This window comes from Macaca mulatta, chromosome 9 (assembly GCF_049350105.2).
Source record: "Macaca mulatta isolate MMU2019108-1 chromosome 9, T2T-MMU8v2.0, whole genome shotgun sequence".
NCBI lineage: Eukaryota > Metazoa > Chordata > Mammalia > Primates > Cercopithecidae > Macaca > Macaca mulatta.
Window position 1 is genome coordinate 106,641,561 of NC_133414.1, and position 22,418 is coordinate 106,663,978.

At 37.4% G+C, this 22,418-nt stretch overlaps 1 protein-coding gene across 4 annotated transcripts in view; it reads left to right on the plus strand.

Moving 5' to 3' along the window:
- LOC701855 (cytochrome P450 family 2 subfamily C member 18) overlaps positions 1–22,418 on the plus strand; it is a 37,623-nt gene that overhangs the window by 10,820 nt on the left and 4,385 nt on the right. For 3 of the 4 annotated variants that reach the window (XR_013397684.1, XM_077945121.1, NM_001194066.1), the window contains 3 exon segments: positions 3,902–4,078; positions 13,456–13,597; positions 17,396–17,583. Coding sequence is in view for 3 of the 4 variants with exons in the window: in XM_077945121.1 (XP_077801247.1) it covers positions 3,902–4,078; positions 13,456–13,597; positions 17,396–17,583 (507 nt within the window). In the remaining variant the exon portion in view is untranslated. 4 annotated transcript variants of the gene reach the window in all.

Consider the following 22,418-nt stretch of genomic DNA (forward strand, 5'->3'; position numbering starts at 1 on the left):
TTGGTGACCTTCGAATGGAGTTTTGCGTCATCATCCTTTTTGTTGATGGTATTGCTTTCTGTTTGTTAGTTTTCCTTCTGTCAGGCCCTCTTCTGCAGGTCTGCTGGAGTTTGGTAGGGGTCCACTCTAGACACTGTTTGCCTGGGTATCACCAGCGGAGCCTGCAGAATAGCAAAGATTGCTGCCTGCTCCTTCCTCTGGAAGCTTTATCCCAGTGGGGCACCAGCCAGATGCCACCCAGAGCTCTCCTGTATGACATGTCTGTTGACCCTTGCTGGGAGGTGTCTCCCTGTCAGGAGGCTCAGGGTCCAGGGACCCACTTGAGGCAGTCTGTCCCTTAGCAGAGCTTGAGTGCTGTGCTGGGAGATCTGCTGCTCTCTTTAGAACCATCAGGCAGAAACATTTAAGTCTGCTGAAGCTGTCCCCACAGCCACCCCTTCCCCCAGGTGCTCTGTCCCAGGGAGAGGTAGTTTTATCTATAGGCCCCTGACTGGGACTGCTGCCTTTCTTTCGGAGATGCCCTGCCCAGAGAGAAGTCTAGAGAGGCAGTCTCGCTACAGGGGCTTTGTGGTGCTGCGGTGGGCTCTGCCCAGACTCAACTTCCCAGAGGCTTTGTTTACACTGTGAGGGGAAAACTGCCTACTCAAATCTCATTAATTGTGGACACCCCCCACTCCCATCAAGCTCGAGCATCCTAGGTGGACTTCAGACTGCTGTGCTGACAGTGAGAATTTCAAGCCAGTGGATCTTAGCTTGCTCAGCCCCATGAGTGTGGGATCCTCTGAGCTAGACAACTTGGTTCCCTGGCTTCAGCCCCATTTCCAGGGGAGTGAATGGTTCTGTCTTGCTGGAATTCAGGCGCCATTGGGGTATGAAAAAAGACTTCTGCAGCTAGCTTAGTGTCTGCCCAAATGGCCACCCAGTTTTGTGCTTGAAACCCAGGGCCCTTGTGGTGTAGGCACCTGAAGGAATCTCCTAGTTTGCGTGTCGCAAAGACCATGGGAAAAGTGTAGTATCTGGACCAGATAGCGCTGTCCCTCACAGCTTCCCTTGGCTAGGGGAGGGAGTTCCCCGACCTGTTGTGCTTCCCAGGTGAGCCAATTCCCTACCCTGCTTCTGTTTGCCCTCCGTGGGCTGTACCCACTGTCAAACCAGTCCCAATGAGATGAACCAGGCACCTCAGTTGGAAATGCAGAAGTCATTGGCCTTCTACATTGGTCTCGCTGGGAGCTCCAGACTGGAGTTGTTCCTGTTTGGCCATCTTGCCCCAATCCCAGTCCAAAACTTTGTATGTACCAAGCTGTGAAGTGAATGTTTGAAAACTGGAAATTTTGGATACTGTTATGCAGTAACTCTGGAAATCAGAGTCTTTCCTCTCCTTAGGGTGTTTTGTTGCCTGCTATAGTTTTTTTTTTCTTCTGAAGGCTATATCTTTCTTTAGTGACTTTTCAAAACTATTTTTGCAAATCATGTGTGGTTTCTGAAGTCTTTTCTTCAGCTTATGTTCAGATAGTTTTGACAGAAATTTTCTTAAATGTGGAGAGGCAAAAAAGAGACATAGAAAAAATATATGTATTTATATATATATAAATAGTAGAAGAAAGATAGAAGGAAGTAAGGAAAGAAATGAAGGAAGGAACGAAGGAAGGAAAGAAGGAAAGGAGGGAAGGAGGCAGGCTAGTCTTTCAGATTGGTTGGGGCACTCCTTGTCATAGCCTTCACTTACTGTTGAGCCTGGATATCAGCCAGAGGTGAAAGTTCAGGATCTTCTCACGTTTTTCTAATTAGCCTGTCCTGCTCTGGGCATGTTGATAACTTTCTAAATTTCTTAGTATACATAGGCACTTTTGAACATCCCAGTTTTCCAAAGAAACTGTCTCTCAGCTTTTATTTTCAGGATTTTAGTGCTGTACTGTGTGCCTCAACTGTTATCATTTGCCCCAGGTAGCTTTGGGTTGTTCATTTGTCTTAGAAGGTTTTTGAGAAATGGCCATTGCTTTTCCATCCTGAATGAATTTTGAATCAGGTGAAACAAAGTTGAGTGCCTCATGTTAGCCCATGGTAGTCCTCAGACAGGTGAGAAAGAGAAACATACTTTTTTGCAAGTAAGGTCTTCTGTGGTCTCTCTGGAACCAGGAACCAGGGTCCTCCACTGGGAACAGGGCTACCCTTGACAAGATCACTGCCAAGCTGATGACAGAGGTGGGACAAGAGCAAATAAACATACCACAAAGCTTATGTAGCCATAAGCCATACTATGTAGCCATAAATACTTCATCATCATGGAATACTATGTAGCATAAAAAGGAATGAGATTATGTCCTTTCCAGGGACATGGGTGGAGCTGGAGGCCATCATCATCAGCAAACTAATGCAGGAGCAGCAAACCAAACACCGCATGTTCTTACTTATAAGTGGGAACTGAACAATGAGAACACATGGACACAGGGAGGGGAACAACACACTAGGGCCTGTTGGGGGGTTGGGGAAGGGAGAGCATTAGGAAAAATAGCTAATGTGTGCAGGGCTTAATACCTAGGTGATGAGTTTATAGGTGCAGCAAACTACTGTGGCATACATTTATCTATGTAACAAACCTGCACATCCAGCACATGTACCTTGGAACTTAAAATAAAAATAAACCCACAAAGCTTTTCTACTATTTTTAAGTTGCCATTTTCTTTATTCAGCTTTCTCTTGATTGCTGTAAACCTTTGACTGATTTCCAGAGTTCTGTTAAAGTTGATTCTGACTTTTTTGTTTGAAGTTTTGGGTGTTTTCATGGAGAGATGGGCCCATGGAACTGTCTTTTGTGCCAATTTTGTAGGCATTATTACTCTGTGAAGTGAGTGGTTGAACACTACAGCTTGTCCATATCTTAGCATTGTGGCATTAACATCTGGGAAAGATAGATGATTTCTTTATTTTACAGACAAGAAAAGAAATGCCTGAATATAGAGCTGGAATTCAAGCCCATTAGCTAGTGTTTTTTTTTTTTCCACCAAACCCCCAAATCCAGTTTCTGGCAGTACTTTGGTGACTGTCCAAAAGCACACACTCAATGGAAATCCAAGTCCCTTGTTGAAAAGCTGGCATTACTCACAGGCTTTTCCTCTAATTCACAGCTAGAGACCTCTTCATCACATTATTTGGCTAAAGGGGAGAATGTTTGGGAGCACAGATTCTACCAGGAAGTTCTGAATAGGATAGGGGTGTTTGCTGCTTCAGCAAGGCAATTAAGGTTAAGATGACAAAATGATTGGGTTTTGGGGTGTATGAATCATTAAAAAATTACAGTTTTGCCCTGTGCTGAGCTAGCGTGTCCCAAACTCTGTCTAAAAGATAATTGTGTGATTATCTTAACTACTCACGGAAGTATCTTAACTACTCTGGTGTACGGGTACTTATCCATAAAATGCTGAATTACATTTTATGGTATCTTTGTACCCCTCCCAGTTACAAAAGAGTGATTCTATTTCTGAGGCTTCCTGCTAGGAGTAGAAATAGCAGGGAACAGCTCTGTGGTCTATTTCATGTTATTCAAATTTCCTTAACCTCTGTTCTTATCTGCAAAATGGGAATTAAAGCAATTCATGTAATTCTATATTTCAAGGCTATAGAGAAAAATTAATGTAAAAAATGAGATAATTGACATGAAGATATTTTAATATTCTGAAAACAATATATGAGTATAGGAAATTATCATCTTTGATCCCTTGTTGAGAATTTTCTAACTTAAATCTTTCAGTATAGAAGACTACTTTGTACGTACACTCAAATGCTCCTCTTAAAGAGGGAGACAATTTTTAAAAATTTACTTCAGTTTTAAACCAGCAGTTAACTTATGGTATATGTCTTCAATACATGTGTTTAATTTAATTAATTTTAAAAAATCTTTAAGGTCTGCAATAATTTCCCAGCTCTCATCGATTATCTCCCAGGAAGTCATAACAAAGTAGTTAAAAATTTTGCTTATGTTAAAAGTTATGTTTTGGAGAGAATAAAAGAACATCAAGAATCCCTGGACATGGACAATCCTCGGGACTTTATTGATTGTTTCCTGATCAAAATGGAACAGGTAAAATGTTATTTGTTTGCCTACATCTTGTGGTTCATTGATTAGTTCTATAATGATTGCTTAAATGGTGAGGCAAGAAACTCTTCACGATCACTTTAAGTACTTATTATGAGTATGGATCTGGGTGAAGCACCATGGAGAATTTATAATTGAATTGTTAAACAATTAGAATATGTGAGCAATATTTTTAGGTACTAATAATTTATCTGAGGAAAGACGGAATGCATGCCTCAGATGAAAAGGAAATACAAATAAGTTAGAAAATGCAAAATATATAGTCATAAATTGAAAGTGGGCATGGTCATATCACACAGCATATGGGAGAGTTAGGTGAAAGGCTTTAACCTAAATGGGCCTCCTGCATGTCCTGATGTTTGGTGTAAATCTTAAAATATTTACAATGAATAACGATGCAGTCAATTTTTTAGTGTGCAGAACAGTGTGATGAGAGGTTCAGAGGTGTGTGGTGGCAAAGAGACAGAGAAGGGAGGCCTTAACTGAATGGAACCAAAAGTAAATCTGGACACATATGGAATTGGAGGTGTCTAACCTGCAGACCTGAATGCTAGCATGGAGAGTTTTGATTTGATCAGGTATATGTGTGAGCCCTAACAAGAGTGGGATGCATATAATTATTAGAGAAAATAATCCTAGGAGTTGTGTAGAAGGATATGTACAATGAGAATGGAGGTCAAAAACTTGCTACAAGACTTTTCATATCTTTGAATTTCAGCTTGCTGAAAGTGTGGGCTACAGAAACACAGATTCTGAAATAAAATCAAGTTGTCCATTTTGTCATATTGCCAAAAATCTGTAGATATTAGTTTCAGTTAGAGGATCAGATAGGAGCCAAATGATGAATAATAGTGGTAGGGTCAATATGGAAACTGAGAAGGGTAATATAGATACCCTCAGGACACTAAGGTGCAAAGTACTCTTTGAACTGAGAAGTGGCCCAATCCAGAACAAACTGAAAAGAGTTAACTCTAGAAAAGAAAATTCTTGTGAGGTCACCATTATTTTATTCAACCACTTTACAACACTGGGTGGAAATGAAGAATCAGCCAGTAGGTGAAAATGGCACGGAGTCAAAGATGCTAATGAAGGTGACTTTCATGAAATTGCCCATGGAATGTTAGCAGGACTGCTCGAATAATGTGTTCTAGATAGAGTGAAGTGAAGAAGATGAGATACTTTGAGGAAACTGGAGAAGGGAAGAAGCAAATTATTCTTACTGTCCACCTTCTCTACTGCTAGTTCAATGGTTCTGGGATCTAATTAATTTGAGAATCTCATTAAAATGTGGACACTTTGCCAGAAAAATGAAACTGTATGAGTTCTCCATTTTTGTACACATTTAGAGGGCTTTCCTTAATGCTATGAATCCTCTCCGTTAATTCCAGGTTAAGGAGAACTGTAAGGTCTATGGTGTTTCAGTGACCAGTGGCTATGTCCTCATTACTGTATTTAAAAAGTGTGTTGTTCCTTTGACCTCACTATAATATTTAGAATCTAGCTTATTTTATTTTTTATAACATTTTTATTGATGTTACATATTGTACCCTCATACATTTTAAATACAATTCAATAGTTTTAGTATTTGTCACAGAGCTGTGCAGCCACCACCACAATCAATTTCAGAACATTTCCATCATCCTGAAAAGAAAACCATATGCTTAACAGTCACCCCATATTGGGGTGGCTCTAGGCAATCTAATATACTTTTTCTCTCTATAGATTTGCTATTCTGGACATTTCATATACATGAAATTACACAGTATGTGGTCTTTTTTGTCTGACTTCTGTCACTTAGCACAATGTTTTCAAGATTCATTGATGTAGCATATATCAGTACCTCATTCCTTTATATAGACAAATAATATTTGGGTGTGGCTATATCATATTTTATATTTCCATTCATTAGTTGATGGTTTTGATTGTTTCTGTTTTGGCTGTTATGAATAATGTTGGTATGGACATTTGTGTACAAGATTTTGTGTATAGATAAGTTTTTATTTCTCTTGGGTATATACTTGGCTGTGGAATTGCTGGATCATGCAGCAATTGTATGCTTAATCTTTGAGAAACTGTGGCTGGATCAAAGACCTAAATGTAAGAGCTAAAAATATAAAACTCTCAGAAGAAAACCTAGGCATGAAATTTGCTGCACCATTTCGTATTCTCGCTACAATGTTTTGAGGGTTCCACTTTCTCCACAACATTGCTAATGCTTCTTATCTTTTTGATTCCAGCCATCCCAGTGGGGTGAGGTGGTTCCATGTGGTTTGGTTTGCATTTTCCTGACACCAAATAATCTTTTCTCTTGGTTATTGTTCATTTGTATTTGTCTTTGGAGAAAAATATATTCAGATCTTTTGTCCATTTTAAAATTAGGTTATTATATTTTTGAAATTATTGAGATGGAAATGTTTTTGTATATTCTAGATAAAAGTCCCTTATCAGATGTTATTTAAAGATATTTTCTCCCATTTTGTCAAGTGTCTTTCACTTTCTTAATAGTGTCTTTTGAAATACAAGTTTTTAATTTTTGTGAAATCCAATTTATTTGCTTGGTTTCTTACAATTTTCTTGTCATGTTTAAGAAATGATTACTTAGTCCAATATCACAAAGATTCACCCCAAGTTTTCTTCTAATGGTTTTATAAGTTTAACTTTTACATTTGGGTCTAAGATCCATTCTGAGTCAATTTTTGGTTATAGTGTGAGGTGTGGGTAGAACTTCATTCTTTGCATGTGCATATTCAGTTGTCCTAGTACCATTTGTTGAAAAGACATTCATTCCCCATTGAGTGACCATGGTACATTTGTTGAAATCAGTTGACTACAAACACAAGGATTTATTTTTAGACTCTCAATTCTATTTCATTGATGGCTTTCTTTATGCCAGTATGACAGTACTTTTTTTTTTTTTTGAGACAGGGTCTCACTCTGGTTGCCCAGGCTGTAGTGCAGTGGCATGATCTTGGCCTCTACCTCCCGTGCTCAGGTGATTCTCCCACATCAGCCTCCTGAGTAGCTGGGATTACAGGCATGTGCCACTATAGCCAGCTAATTTATTGTATTTTTAGCAGAGACAGGGTTTTGCTATTTTGTCCAGGCTGGTCTCCAACTACTGGCCTCAAGCGGTCTGCCTGTCCTGGCCTCCCAGATTGCTGGGATTACAGAAGTAAACCATGCACCTAGATGATGGTAGCTTTTATGTAAGTTTTCAAATTGGAAAGTGTCAGTTCTCCAATTTTGTTCTTTCCCAAGATTGTTTTGGTTCTTAGCTATTTTGGTTATGTAAAGTTCCACATGAATTTTATGGTAATCTTGTCAATTTCTATTAAAAAGATCGCAAATATTTTGATATGGATCACTTTGAATCTGTAGATCAATTTGGGAAGTAATGCCATTTTAACAATATTAAGTCTTCCAATAGATGAACACGGGATGTCTTTCCATTTATTTAGGTCTTCTTTAATTTCTTTTAACAATGTTTTTTATCAACTAGCTTAATTTTGATAGGCTATTTGTACATAACCGCTGATTTTTCAAATTCACTTAAGCAGATGGAAATATTACTATTGGTTTACAAGTGCTCTACTCTCCTTCCTGGCCTTGGTGTAATTTTGAGTTGATAAGCTTAGAAAACTGTGTTAAGTTTCTAAATGTTACCAATGGGCATGATGACCTTTGTCTGGCAAGTACATCTGTTGAGAGGATTTGGTTTGTCTTGCTGTGGTTGATTACATAATATTAGGCATGCCACAGGTAACATGGAGATTATAACAACCTTATTAAATTAATGCTGTTCTAGAGGATTGAATAGGAAGAAATCATTTTTTGTATGTTAATTACTCCCTGTAATCAGTATTTTAAACTGTCCCATTGTTATGGTCAATTTTGTGTTACATATTTCCCTCATCTTAAACCAGCCTTAGTTGCCTTGTGAAGTGCTTTGTTCTTCCACTCTCCATTTTATTATTAATGGCATAAACTGCAATTACTTTTTCACCAACCAAATATAAGAACTCAATTCATTCAGTCCCTTGTCCTAAGCATCTCCATTGCCCTTACTCTCTCCTTCATCCTGTATAGGTGGTTAATGTCTAAACTCTCTGTCTTCATGTCTGTAGTGTCTCTTCAATTTCTATATTCTTATTCATTGCTGTGCTTGTTTACTAGATCAAGTTGATTATTACCTCACATCTGGAATACAATAATGGCTGGCCCCACCTTGTCTTGTCAATCTGTTCTCTTTCTCCATAATTTTGGATATTCTACCATGTTATCTTTTGCACATTTCCAAGTTCATAATAAGTCTGCAGGTAATATTGAGTCTAACTAAATTCTTTTTTTTTTCTCAGAGTTTTGCTCTGTTACCCAGGCTGGAATGCAGTGGCATGATTGTGGCTCACTGTAGTTTGACCTCTTGGACTCAAGTGATCCTCCCACCTCAGCCTCCCCAGTAGTTGGGACTGCAGGTGCACACCACCATGCCCAGATAATTAAAAATTTGTTTTTATAGAGATAGGGTGTCACTGTGTTTGCCCAGGCTGGAGTGGACCTCCTGAACTCAAGCAATCCTCCTGCCTCAGCCTCCCACAGTGCTGGGATTTAAGGCGTGAGCCACTGTGCCCAGTCTAAATTACTTATAATTCCTAATACAATGTAAATGGTTGTTATACTATATTTTTTAGGGAACAATGACAAGAAAAAAGTCTGTATATGTCCAATACAAACACTTTTATTTTCCGAATTTTATTCTTTTTTGTTTTAGAGGCAGAATCTTGTCCCGTTGCCCAAGCTGTTGTGGAGTGGTATGACCATAGCTCACTGCAGCCTGGAACTCCTGGGCTCAAGCAATTCTTCCACCTCAGCCTCCTGAGTATGTGGGACCACAGGTGCATGCCACCATGCCCAGCTAATTTTGTTTTTTTGTAGAGAGAGGGTCTTTCCATGTTGCCTAGGCTAGTCTTGCACTTCTGGGCTCAAGCAATCCTCCATCTTGGCCTCCCAAAGTGCTGGGATTACAGACATGAGCCACCTCTCCTGGCCTCTTTTTCCAATTTTTTTTTTTTTTTTGATTTAAGGTTGGTTGAATCAATAGATGTGATATCCATGGATAGGAAGGTGGATTGTACTCTATTATTACCTATATTCAACTGGCTGTGCAATTTATTATTTTTTAAAAGAGAGATCAGATTTTCTCCTCCATTCTAACTGAGGCTTTATAGCCTTTGACTATCATCTCCCCTTTTCCCCCAACCCCCAAGCCCTCTGGCAATCAGTATTCTACTCTCTTCTATGAGTTCGGTTGTTTTAGATTCCACATATAAGTGAGAATATATGGTATTTGTTTTCCTGTTCCTGACCTGACTTATTTAACTTAGCATAATGTTCTGCAGTTCCATTCCTGTTATCACAAATAACAGAATTTCTTCATTTTTAAGACTGAATAGTATTCTATTGTATATATATGCCACATTTTCTTTATTTATCTATTGATGGACACTTAGGCTGATTCTATATATTAGCTATTGGGAATCGTGCTGCAGTTTACATGGGAGTGCAGACATCTCTTTGACATACTGATTTCAAATCTTTTGAGTAAATGTCCATAAACCAAATTGCTGGATCATGTAATTCTATTTTTAGTTTTTTGAGGAACCTTTTACTGTTTTCCATAATGGTTGCACTAACTTACATTCCCATCAACAGTGCACAAGTGTTTCCCTTTTTCCATATCTTCACCAACACTTGTTTTTTTTCTCTTTGATAATTGCCATTCTAACAGATGTGAGGTGATATCTCACTGTTTTTAATTTGTAACTTTCTAATGATTAGTGTTGAGCATCTTTTTCATGTATCTCTTAATCACTCATATGTCTTCTTTTTAGAAATATTCAGGTGATTTGCCCATTTCTTAATTGGATTATTTATTTTCTTTCTATAGAGTTAAGTTCCATATATATGATCGTGTGTGTGTGTGTGTGTATATATATATAGGTTTTTTTTGAGACAGAGTCTTACTCTGTTGCCCAGGGTGGAGTGGAGTGCAGTGGTGCAATCTTGGCTCACTGCAGCCTCTGCCTCCTCGGTTCAATAGATTCTCCTGCCTCAGCCTCCCAAGTAGCTGGGATTAGAGGCATGCACCACTACACCTGGCTAATTTTTAAATTTTTAGTAGAGATGTGGGTTTCACCATGTTGGCCAGGCTGGTCTCGAACTCCTGACCTTGGGTGATCCACCTTCCTTGGTCTCCCAAAGTGATGGCATTACAGGTATGAGGCACCGCTCCCAGCCCTCTTATATATTTTGGATATTAATCCCTTATTAGATATAGGGCTTACAAATACTTCTCCTAATCCATACGTTGTCTCTTCACTCTGTTTTTTCCTTTGCTGTGCCGAGGCTTTTTAGTTTGACTTAATCCCATTTGTCTATCTTTGCTTTTGTTGCGTCTGCTTTAGGGGTAAAATCTAAACAATTATTGCCCAGATCAATGTCCTGTAGTTTTTCTTCAATCTTTTCTTCTAGTAGTTCACAGTTTCTGGTGTTATATTTAAGTCTCATGTTGAGTTGCTTGAGTATATGGTGTGAGATAAGCATTCAATTTTATTTAGCATATGGATATCCAGTTTTCTCACCATTTGTTTAAGAGATTGTCCCCTTTCCATTGCATATTCTTGGTACCTTTGTCTAAAATCAATTGTAGTGGCATGAGTTCTTTTCTGGCCCTCTATTGTATTCTGTTGGTTGATGTATCAATTTTTATGCCAGTACCATGCTGTTTTAATTACTATTAATTTGTAGTACAGCTTGAAATCAGGTAATGTGATGCCTCCAGCTTTGTTCTTTCTACTAATGATTGCCTTGGCTATTTGGGTATTTTTTTGGTTCTATATGAAGTTTTTTGGAATGACTTTTCCTGTATCTATGAGAGATAACATTGGAATTTTGATAGAGATTTCGATGAAACTGTAAATTGCTTTAGATAGTATGGACATTTTAATAATATCAACTCTTCCAATCCATGTATATGGTATCTCTTTTTAATTTGTGTCTTCTTCATTTTTTAATTTTTATATTTTTCAGTGACTTTCACTTTTTTGGTTAAATTTACTCCTAAATACTTTATTTCTTTGATGCGATTGTAAATGGGATTGCTTTTAAAATTTCTTTTTCATATCATTTGTTGTTAGCGTGTAGAAACACTATCAATTTTTGTGTGTTGATTTTGTATCCTGCAACTTTACTGAATTTAATTATCAGTTCTAAGAGTTTTTTGATGATGTGTTTAAGATTTTCTGTATGTAAGATCATGCCATCAGCAGAGACAATTTTACTTCTTTTCTTATTTGGATGTCTTTCATTTACTTTTCTTGTCTCATGCTCTGGCTAGTACTTCCCATACTATGTTGAATTAAAGTAGTGAGAGTGGGCATCCATATCTTTTTCCTGATCTTACAGGAAAATCCTTCAACTTTTCAGTATTGAATATGAGGTTAGCTGTGCACTTGTCATATATGGACTTGTGTTGAGGCTAGTTAGAAGCTCCACTGTCAGGAGCAGCAATTTACAGAACATGCTAATAAGTCTCATCTAGGCAGAAACTTGGACTTTTGAGCTTCGTCCCTTTCTCTGCCCTGATCCTAGAGAATTAAACCTCTGGAAGTGCTTGTTTGCCAATATAATACTGGTACTTTTTCTGGTGGTCTAGAGAGAGACTCCTGCATACTTAGCCCTCTCTGCTCCCAGAGTTGGTAAGTTAAGTGGATAGCTGTGGGGAACCTTAGAGTTAGGGTGTTAATGTGTGGTCTAAACCCTCTTTTCCCCAGGGAGAAGCTGAATGTTGGGGATTCCTTCTCAATTGTATGGTGTAGTGCCTGGGTGAGGTTGGTGCTGTAGCTTTTTCTTCCCAGTCTATGTGGATTTTTTTTTTTTTGTTGCCCCGTATATAGAAGTCTCTCAACTTGTTTCCGACTTTCTCTCAGAGGGAATTGATCTGTGAATGGATATTTATTTTGTGTATCCTTGGGTGGAAGGAGAGACTGGAGCCTCCTATTCTGCAATGTCACTATTGTGACACTGAGAACTGCAAAACCCTTGATTCTGGTTTATAATGTATTTATGTCTCTAATTTACTTACTTCTATTTCTAGCAATTAATATTGTGTGTATACAAATAAGAAAAAAAAACCAATTAACATGGCTTAAACAAATAATGTGTTTATTTATTTCACATAAAGTGTGTCATGTTGGACAGTGCAGAACTAGTACTGTAGCCCTGAAGCATCCTAGAACCAGGTGCCTGCCATTTTTGATCCCCACACTTACAACACGAACCTTCATCTTGATTATTTTTTTTTTGAGACAGGATCTCTCTTTGCCATCCAAGCTGAAGAGCAGTGGCATGAACATGCTTCACTGCAGCCTTGACTTCCTGGGCTCATGTGATTCTCTGCATCAGCCTCCCTTGTAGCTGGGACCACAGATATGTGCCATTCACCTGTTTCATTTTTTGATTTTTTTTTTTTTTTTGAGAAAGAGTTTCGCTTTATCACCCAGGATAGAGTGCAGTGCTGCAACCTTGGCTCACTGCAACCTCCATCTCCTGGGTTCAAGAGATTCTCGTAGCTCAGCCTCCCAAGTAGCTGAGATTACAGGCACATGCCATCATGCCTGGCTAATTTTTGTGTTTTTAGTAGAGACGATATTTTACCATGTTGCCCAGGCTGGTCTCAAACTCCTGACCTCAGGTGACCTGCCTGTCTTGGCCTCCCAAAGTGCTGGGATTACAGGCATAAGCCACCATGCCTGGCCAATTTTTTGAATTTTTTTTTTTTTTTTTAGAGCCAGGGAGTCTCACTTGCTGCCCAGGCTGGTGTCAAACTCCAGGACTCAAGTGATCCTCCTGCCTCGGCATCCCAAAGTGTTGGGATTACAGGCATGAGCCACCACAGATGGCTTTGTTATGATTCTTAAATACGCGTGTTCCAAGGTGATATCTATACCAACTCTACCTTCATATATGTGTTTTGAGTAAAAAGGAGAGAGAGAAAGTACCATGAGCAGGTACCTGCTTATGTGTCATAGACAAGAAATATGTTTCATGGCCAACACAGCTTCCACTTATAAGTGAGAACATTCTATACTTGGAAATATAATTTTTAGGCAAGCAATGGATAAGCAGGAATGGGAAATGAACTATTTTACATTCTCTGCAACACTGTGCAATTGTTGTAGTTTTAATACTGCACTCTGTAGTTTCCAAATTTCCTTATCTTTAGATCGACCTGATATATTTTGGATTTTTTGTAATTTCATATGCTGGCACACTATCAAATAATTAAATGATGAAATAATTTTTAGGAAAAGCACAATCTACAGTCTGAATTTACTATTGAAAGCTTGATAGCCACTGTAACTGATATGTTTGGAGCTGGAACAGAGACAACAAGCACCACCCTAAGATTTGGACTCCTGCTCCTGCTGAAGTACCCAGAGGTCACAGGTATGATGATACCATAGGTGAGCAGGGTGATTTTCAGAAAAGATGTTGGGAAGACACTGCTATTGTCCTCCATCTTGTTTCTCTTAGAGAAGCTTCATTATTGAAATTTCTGTGCCATTGGCTTTAAGTTGTCTAAATACGATGAAGGGGTGAGAATGAGATGAATTTGCATAACAGGGAAGAGGGACTGAGAGAGGTGAAGACAGTGTGATCACTAGCAAAAGTAATAAAGCCCTGGATTTAAGTGACTAAATACTCTGAATAAAGGGTCTAGATTTCATGGGAGAGGATTTGTAGCAGGCACAGACATGATGAATTGGCCTAGGATTATATGTTGGTTTTCTTAAGAACAGACTACTTTGTTGCAGTTTCTTTTTTGAAATGAGTAGAAATTTTATTTCACTAAAAACCATGTCTACAAAATTCCATTTTCCAGCAGAACAGACCACTTTGAGTGATAGATATGCTCTTTTTTTCTTTTTTTGAGACAGAGTCTCGCTCTGTCGTCCAGGCTGAAGTGCAGTGGTGCAATCTTGGCTCACTGCAACCTCCACCTCCCGGGTTCAAGTGATTCTCCTGCCTCAACCTCCCAAGTAGCTGGGATTACAGGTGTACCCACCATGCTTGGCTAATTATTTTGTATTTTTAGTAGAGACGGGGTTCCACCATGTTAGTCAGGCTGGTCTCGAACTCCTGACCTCAAATGATCCACCCACCTCAGCCTCCAAAAGTGCTGGGATTACAGGCATGTGCCACTGTGCCCAGCCATGTATGCTCTTACAGATCTTCCCTTATTCTGAAAATGTAGTGTTTTAATGCTGGAACAGTAAAGACAGAGACTTTTTATTTTTAATTTTTATTATTGGCAATTATTTTATGGTTGGTTTGATACCATTTTTTAATGTTTTGGTAAATTTCTATTTTTATAGACTTAGGGGTACAAGTGCAATTATGTTCATGAATATATTCCCTAATGGTGAAGTATGGGCTTTTAGTATACCCATCACCTGAATAGTGTACATTGTTCCCAATAGGTAACATTTCATCCCTCACCTCCCTCCCACCTTTCCACCTTTTGGAATCTCCAGTGTCTATTATTCCACTCTGTATGTCTCTGTGTACCCATTGTTTAGCTTCCACTTGTAAGTGAGAACGTGTGGTTTTTGACTTTCTATTTTGAGTCTTTGCACTTAGGATAATGGCCTCCAGTTCCATCCAGGTTGCCACAAAAGACATGATTTCATTCTTTTACATGGCTGAGTAGTAGTGCATGGTGTGAGTTTGTGTGTATGTGTGACACTACTGGATGCAGATTTTTAAACCCCACACGTAACTTTTTAAATCTAATCATCTGTTGATGGACACTTACGTTGATTTTATGAATTTGCCTTGGTGAATAGTGCTGCAGTAAACATATGAATGCAGATGTCTTTTTGATAAAATGATTTCTTTTATTTTGGATAGATACCCAGTAGTGGGATTGCTGGATCAAATGATAGTTCTATTTTTGATTATTTGGGAAATACTATTTATTGAAGTGTATAATGGATATTCTAGAAATTTGATGAGATAGCCTGAGAAAATCTGCGTAGTCTGGGAAGTATTTTAAGCATGTAGCTGTATAATAAAGGTGTACGCTATTTAAGTAGAAAATGTGCCTGAGGAGTTTTATGATTATCAAAATTTGCACCTAGAAAAATGGTACTTGTCAATATTTTTTCTTAGGGTCAATAGTTTTATCTTTTACAAACAACTTTTTTTTTTTCCTTCAAATTTTGTATTTATCTATGAGCAGATTCTGGCTCTGCATAGCCTATTAGCCACACACTTGTTTTTCTGGGGTCAGAATCACACTGAAATGATGACAAATTTATTACATATGAGAATTACTCCTGTTAAGGTTAGAGTACAACTATCAAGTCTTTAACAAACTTCTGAGACACAGGGAGCAGATAGAAGGATGGTAACCAATTTGGCAGAGAGATTGAAGTTGCAACCTAAGGGCCACAAGAATTTGTGTTGCTATAGTCCCTGTAAGGCTGAGTATTCAAAAGAACAGAGACTCCCAAAGAACACAGAGGGAGAATAAGGCAGAAAACAGAAAATTCTCCCTGCCTAGATTCCCTCCACAACTCCATTTGTAAACTAATTGTTTTTTCCCCACAGAAAAGGGAGGTTCACTCTCTAGAGACACTGAACCTAAGAGGCTTACTCATAAACAACAGACAGAGACAGGGAAAGAGTGAGGGGTTAAGTAAGAGTCCACTTGAATTCTGAGGCCTTTAGCACCTTTCTGCATCTTGTTCCTAAAATTCAGCAGTCAGGTGTAAACTCCTGAGAATAAGTAGCACCAGTGGAAAGACCTCCATTTTTCACCATTTAGATAGAAAATGCTTACCAAATGTCCAGCAAAGTGAATGAAATGGAAAATATTCATCCAAGACACTAGGCCATGAAATTTTAGAACATCAGAGTTAAAGGGAAAGTGATAAAAACATTCAGAGATAAATTAGTTCACCTATAAAGGGTCAGGAATCAGAATGACATTAGAATTCTCAAGAGCAGCCGTCATCTTGTGTATTTATAGATAAAGAATATTTTCAGACCTGCAAGTGGGCAAAAAAATTTTATCCTTTGTGTTTATTTTCTTAGATACTAGAGAATATTTTCCATCTAAATATCTGAAACCAAGTCAGAGGAAGTCAGGGACTGCAGGTCTCAGGAGACTTCATGTAGGAGGATGGAAGTGTCAGGGAGGCTGCTGGACACCTGGCCTAGAAAACAAATGCTTTAGAATGGACCAGGTGGATAATGGAGGTGTGAGGGAAGACATTAAGGACAAAGAGAAGTTGATTGATTATTTGATTATTTTTAGTATTTAGAGAATTATTAGTGAGAGTTTGAAACATTTCTGAGCATTCGCAGTAATTCTAAATTGGCATAAAATTAGAATTGAAATAGATACACTTAAGTCCAAGAATATACAAAAAAGGAGACATAATTACAGCAGCCCCACTTGTGATCAATATTTATGAAATAATAATGATGTGAACATGAGTATTAATATAATACAAATGTGATATAAATACACTGGGGAAACTAGAGTAGGGGGAAGTGTGAGTGTGTGTGTGTGTTTCTGTTTGTGCGTGTGTGTCTATTTGTTATGGGTTGGTGATGGAGAAAGTCCTCATCTTTCTTACCATGAAATTTTAGAAATTTTCTAAAAATAAATTTAAAAAATCAAAAGAGAGTCATTATTTAGAAATATGAATATAAATTTCAGAAGAAACTTCTAGAATGTTTCAGCATGGCCACCTTTGTGGAGTGTGAGGATGAGAGAGAATATCATTTCAAGTTTCAAATAAACATATGCACACAATACACAAATCTGCCCATACATATAGATCTGTTAGTAGAATTAAAGTTTTAAAACGTTATATATTATTCTGATACAACATTAATTTGATTTTTTTCTTTCTTCAAGAACAGTAATTTCTTGAGTTTATAATATACTAAATATTTATATTTTGAAGCATTTTATCATTTATATTTGTACTGATTATCCTGTATGCTAATATGTAGGTGGTTACAGATTTATCTTAATACTTAGCTTGTAGCAGAGTTAGATGTATCTATAATGTAGTAATTTCTTCTCTAAGTCTAGGTGTACTTTCAGTCCTATAATTTAAGTTTATAATGATGTCGGGACCCCTTCATTATGCTTCTTGTAACCTGAATTGCTACAGCAAATGTGCCATTTTTGTCCTTTTCCATCATTTCTTACTTGTGTCTTACCAGCTAAAGTCCAGGAAGAGATTGAATGTGTGGTTGGCAGAAACCGGAGCCCCTGCATGCAGGACAGGAGTCACATGCCCTACACAGATGCTGTGGTGCACGAGATCCAGAGATACATTGACCTCATCCCCACCAACCTGCCCCATGCAGTGACCTGTGATGTTAAATTCAGAAACTACCTCATCCCTAAGGTAAGTTTGTTTCTCCTACACCTCCATGCTCTTGAAGTCCCCAGATTCATAGTATGGTCCCAATCCTCTAACAACACGTGATGAGAGACATGTAAAATTCATGCTTGGGGCAGCTTTCTGGACTCTGCTGTTTCCATTCCAGTTTGTTCCTATGAAGGTTTATAACAGTTCTCAGTATCTAGCAGTTTATGTCTTCCAAATTTGTTCTGCTTCTGTAATAATTTTTTGTGGCTATTCTCAGGTGTTTACATTTCCAAATAAATGTTTAAAGTATCAATTTGTCAATTTCCCAAAACACTGTGCTGGGATTTTTATCATGGTGACATTAAATCTTTAGATCAATTAAGAAAGAATTGAGGTCCTGACAGGTTGAATCTTTCAATTCATGGATATGATTATGCTCTTAATTTATTTGGACTTTCTTCTATTTTGTCAGTAATGTTTTGTCTTCAGTTCAGTGGCTTTCACATGTATTATATTTTTTTCTGAAATAAATGATATTTTGATGTAATTGTAAGTTGTGTATATAATATATAATAGTAAATATGTAATATATAATATAAAATAAATATATATAATATTAAAAATATTTTCAAAACAGAGTCTTGCTATGTTGCACAGATTGATCTTCTGGCTCAAGAAATCCTCCACCTCATCCTCTTAAGTAGCTGGGATTAGAGATGTGTGCCACTGCACCTGGCTTTTAAATAATATACTCAAAAAAATGCCTTTTCCATTTCTTTGTTTCTGGCACATGGAAATATAATTGATTTTATTATTTTGATGATCTTACATCAAGCAAATTTACTTAGCATTGCTAATGTTTTGTTTGTAAATTTATTTGTAATTTCTATGTATCCTGTGATCTGTTTTAATATTTATTTCTTATTTTTCAATTCTTATAACTCAATTTTATCTTTATTGCTTTATTTCACGGTTAGGATTTCCAGGACAGTGTTGAATAATTCATGATGGTGGGCATCCTTGTTTCATGTATGATGTTCAGGATGAGTGGAGGTTTAACATCTCACCAGTGAGAACAATGTTTTATGTATATTTTTGTAATTAAAAAATCAGATTAGAGAAGGTTGCCTTCTCCTACTTTTGATGATTTTTTTCTGGTCATGAATGTTTATACAATTTGATCAAATGGAGTCTCTGCATCAATTAATATGGCCATATATTTTGTCCTGCATATACATATAATATATATATTAGTTAAAATACACACAAATGCACACACAGAGACATACACAGCTGGATTTTATTCGCTACATTTTTTTCAGGTTGTTTGAACTTATATTTATAAGAGACATCAGTTTGCAATTTTTCTTCCTCAAAATTTTCTTGTCAGATTTCTGATATTGAGGAAATGTTGGCTTTATAAAATAAGGAAGATAATGTTCCCTATTATGATTGTTTTTATAACCTTTTCTCACTCTCTATTCTTTTTGTGCTCACTTAGTTCTGTCTTTGGAGTGACTCATAAGTTTTGGTTAAGTGCCAGTTATGACATATGAAAAAATGCAGAACGTCAGATGAAGTTCATCTTCTTCCAGAAAGGGTTCATCCCTCCTGTGCTAGGCAGACAGAATTATGCAACACCTTCTACCTTCATTCAGAATTAGATATGAACACGGTTGAAAAATTTTTTTTTTCAATTTTTTTATTATACTTTAAGTTCTGGGATACATGTGCAGAATGTGCAGTTTTGTTACATAGGTATACACGTGCCATGGTGGTTTGCTGCACCCATCAACCTGTCACCTACATTAGGTATTTCTCCTAATGTTATCCATCCCTTAGGCCCCCCCCCACCCCCTACAGGCCCTGGTGTGTGATGTTCCCATCCTGTGTCCTTATTGTTCAACTCCCACTTATGAGTAAGAAAATGCGGTGTTTGGTTTTCTGATCTTGTGATAGTTTGCTGAGAATGATCGTTTGCAGCTTCATCCATGTCCCTGCAAAGGACATGAAATCATCTTTTTTATGGTTGCATAGTATTCCATGGTGTACGTGTCACATTTTCTAAATCCAGTCTATCATTGATGGACATTTGGATTGATTCCAAGTCTTTGCTATTGTGAATAGTGCCACAATAAACATATGAAACACAGTCAGAAATTGACTGTAGCCATCAGCTGACCTCTCTGAGGTTCCCCTATGTCTGCAACCCTGAGTAATTTTTGTCTCAGCAGCTTTTCCAGTGCCTTCTAACACATGGCTTCTGTGTTTACTGAGACTTTTTAGTTGCTATGCTGCAAGTTGCTCCATTCCACTTGAAGCAAGTACATTATGCCATTATAAAGAAATAAAATAACAAAAATTTAACTTTGAGAGGAAAAAGGATTGGAGTTTGTTAAGGATGAAGTCACTATTGCCATCTTATAGGGAAGAGGGAATTCTGAATGTCTGTATTGTGCCGTGTGGAATCCACTAGACACAGGTACCTATTGAGCACTGGAAATGTAATGAATGCAACTAAGGAACTGGAATTAACATTTTATTTAGTTTTCATTACTTTAAATTTAAATACAAATAACCATGGATTATTCATGGCTACCATACTACACAACACATATCTAAGTTTTTAATTTTCTGTAATACAGGGTTGGAAATATCTCATTCTCAATTATGCTGTACTAAAAGCCTGAATAGCTAAAAACAATTTAAGGTGGGTGCAATTTCATTTGGCTAAACCTTTACTTGCATGGATTGAATGTATTTTTATTCCTTATTTATCATACTTTGTATAAATATTTATGATTTGCTAAAGAAAAGGCCAGCCAGGTGTGGAGGCTCAGACTTGTAATCCCAGCACTTTGGGAGGCCAAAGTGGAAGGATCATTTGCACCCAGGAGCTGGAGGCCAGCCCGGGCAACATAGTGAAACCCTATCTTTACAGAAAATAAAAAAAATTAGCTGGGTGTAGTGGCATGTGCCTGTAGTCCCAGCTACTTGGGAGGCTGAAGTGGGAGGATTGCTGGAGCCCGAGTGGTTGAGGCTGCTGTGAGCTATGGTCATACCACCGCACTCCAGCCTGGGTGACAGAGCAAGGCCCTGTCTCAAAAAAAAAAAAAAAAAAAAAGGAAAAAAGAAAAGAAATATCACGTATTCAATTATTTGGTATCTCCCCACTCCCACATTATTGGGAGTATTAGAAAATCTATAGCAACTATTATGTATCATAATATCTTTCTAGAATGAATATATTTGTGTGTAGGCATATAGTATACATATAATATATGGAAATGTTTATACATCTACATTTTACTCTGTACATTTATCTGCATTTATCTATCATCTATCTACCTATGTAATCTAATCTGTCACATTTAACACCTAAGTACTTCGGTATATAATTCCCCGAAACAAGGACTTTCTCCTACATAATAATAATAATAACATTCACACTCAATGAATTATTATCAATAGGTTAATATTATCTAATATCTTACAATTACATTTTCCCAGTTATACTAAAATATCTCTTATAGCTTTTTTTTGGTGGACTTCCTGTAGTCCAGTCAAGGAACAAGCTTTTAATTTGGTTATCTTGTTTTGTTAGTCCTCTCTCATTACTAACAGTTTTTTTTAGTTTGTTTCACTTTAATACACTGACAGTTTTTAAAAGTCCTGTCCCCTTGTTATGTAAAATGTTGCTCAGTCTGGTTTTGTTTGAATGCTTTTTTGACAAGTAGATTCCAGTTATGTGTTTTTGGCAAGAAAGTTACGTAGGTGATGTTATATATGTGCTACTGCATCACGTGTGCAGTCCACATTTTGTAACGGTGTGTCTGCTAGTCTCTCCATTGTTGGGGTTCTGTTTTTCATATACAGTTAATAAAAAGATGGCATGGTACTTTAAGGTCTTGTGAATATTACTTTCCCAATTAATTTACCCAGTAGTTTTAAAGTTAATGGATGATCCTTGCTTGAATCTATGGTCCTACCTGAATGGCTGCAAAAATGATGATTTTTCTACTTTTATCATTCCTTACGTGTTTTTTAGGTTGGGTTCATCTATAATGAAGAGTTCTCCCACATGTTTTAATGAAAAGAAACGTATAACACTTCTGTGATCAACCCTTCAATTGATTTTAGTGTACTTGTTGATATTATCTCAGAAGTCATTTTTAATAGATCAGACCTCCATTTAAAAAAACCCTATGAACAGATTCCAAATTCTCCTGACTCTTTAAGTGCCAGCAGAGGCTTCTATTTAAAAATCTTCATCTGGAAGTCCTTGTCAGAGCAATCAGGCAAGAGAAGGAAAGAAAACGTATTCAAATAGGAAAAGAAGAAATCAAACTATCTCTCTTCACTGACGATATGATTGTACACCTAGAAAACCCTGAAGACTCTGCCAAAAGGGCCCCTGGAAGTGATAAATGACTTCAGTAAAGTTTCAGGATACAAAATAAATGTACAAAAATCAATAGCATTTTTACATATCAGTAACGTTCAAGCTGACAGCCAAATCAAGAACGCAATCCCATTTACAATAGCCACAAAACATTAAATCCCTAGGAATACATCTAACTAAGGCAGTGAAAGATCTCTATAAGGAAAACTACAAAACACTACTGAAAGAAATCGTAGATGACACAAACAAATGGAAAATCATTCCATTCTCATGGATTGGAAGAATCAATACCGTTAAAATGGCCATACTGCCCAAAGCAATCTACTGATTCAATGCTATTCCTATCAGACTACCAGTGTCTCTTGTAAAATTCATATGGAAACAAAAAAGAGCCTGAATAGCCGAAACAAACCTAAGCAAAGAGAGCAAAGCTGGAGTCATCGTGCTACCAGACTTCAAACTATGCTAT